The 829-nt window shown below is 45.2% G+C and overlaps 1 protein-coding gene across 1 annotated transcript; it reads left to right on the forward strand.

Annotated features, from left to right (window-relative positions):
- Window positions 1-120: 120 nt before the first annotated feature.
- Window positions 121-525, forward strand: T265_12303 (hypothetical protein; the record flags this gene model as incomplete). Its single annotated transcript, XM_009179655.1, has 1 exon — window positions 121-525. One exon carries the CDS (start codon window positions 121-123, stop codon window positions 523-525), a length of 405 nt encoding a protein of 134 aa, XP_009177919.1.
- Between the last annotated feature and the right edge of the window lie 304 nt (window positions 526-829).

The raw sequence follows: 829 nt of genomic DNA on the forward strand, positions 1-829 counted from the left end.
TAGCTCTTTTCTAAGCAAAATTAGGAAAGTTTTCTCTTCAGAATGAACGAACTATTTTGGGTCATAGCTATTCCTTTGGTCACCTTAGTGGAATAATCAACATCCCTGCATCTTGGTTAGATGTGCGCTGCTGTGGATCCCGTCGAACCGGAGAAAATATTGGATGCGGTCACCAAACACGGATTAACGCTGTCATCTGTATTAACCACTCATCACCATGCGGATCATGCAAGCGGAAATGGTGCTTTGGCAAAAAAGTGGAAAGAGACATCTGGCGAGAAACTTATCATATACGGTGGTGATAAGCGGGTTGATGCTTTGACTAACCTGGTCTCTGACGGGGAGGTGATAAAAGTTGGCCACACTCTGAATGTGAAGTGCTTGGCAACACCATGCCACACAACCGGGCACATATGCTACTACGTCTCGGATTCCACCAAAGACTGCCGTGCTGTTTTCACTGGAGATACACTTTTCCTTGGTGGTTGTGGTCGGTTTTTTGAAGGTACACCGGAGCAAATGTGAGTTTATCGATTGTCTGTATCAGTCTAATATATCCCGCATATTAGTTGGCTTATTTCATTCGTTAACTAGCCCAGTGGTGTCATCCTTTTTTAGCTGGTGACAGGCTTCGCCGGTTCATGAGAGCCATTTATGCTCTCTTTGCGGATCTAGTGTATTATTTCATGTCTTGCCTACTCGCAAGTAGCATAATTCGTTGTCTGTTTACTGTGATCCTTTCGACGGTCCTCTTAGCCGGAGGGATGTCACTCGTTTCCGAAGTTTGATTGGGGGTTGTCGCGTCTGTCAAGTGTCCTGTTTCAGTACT

The sequence above is a fragment of the Opisthorchis viverrini genome (genome assembly GCF_000715545.1).
Source record: "Opisthorchis viverrini unplaced genomic scaffold opera_v5_5254, whole genome shotgun sequence".
Lineage (NCBI taxonomy): Eukaryota > Metazoa > Platyhelminthes > Trematoda > Opisthorchiida > Opisthorchiidae > Opisthorchis > Opisthorchis viverrini.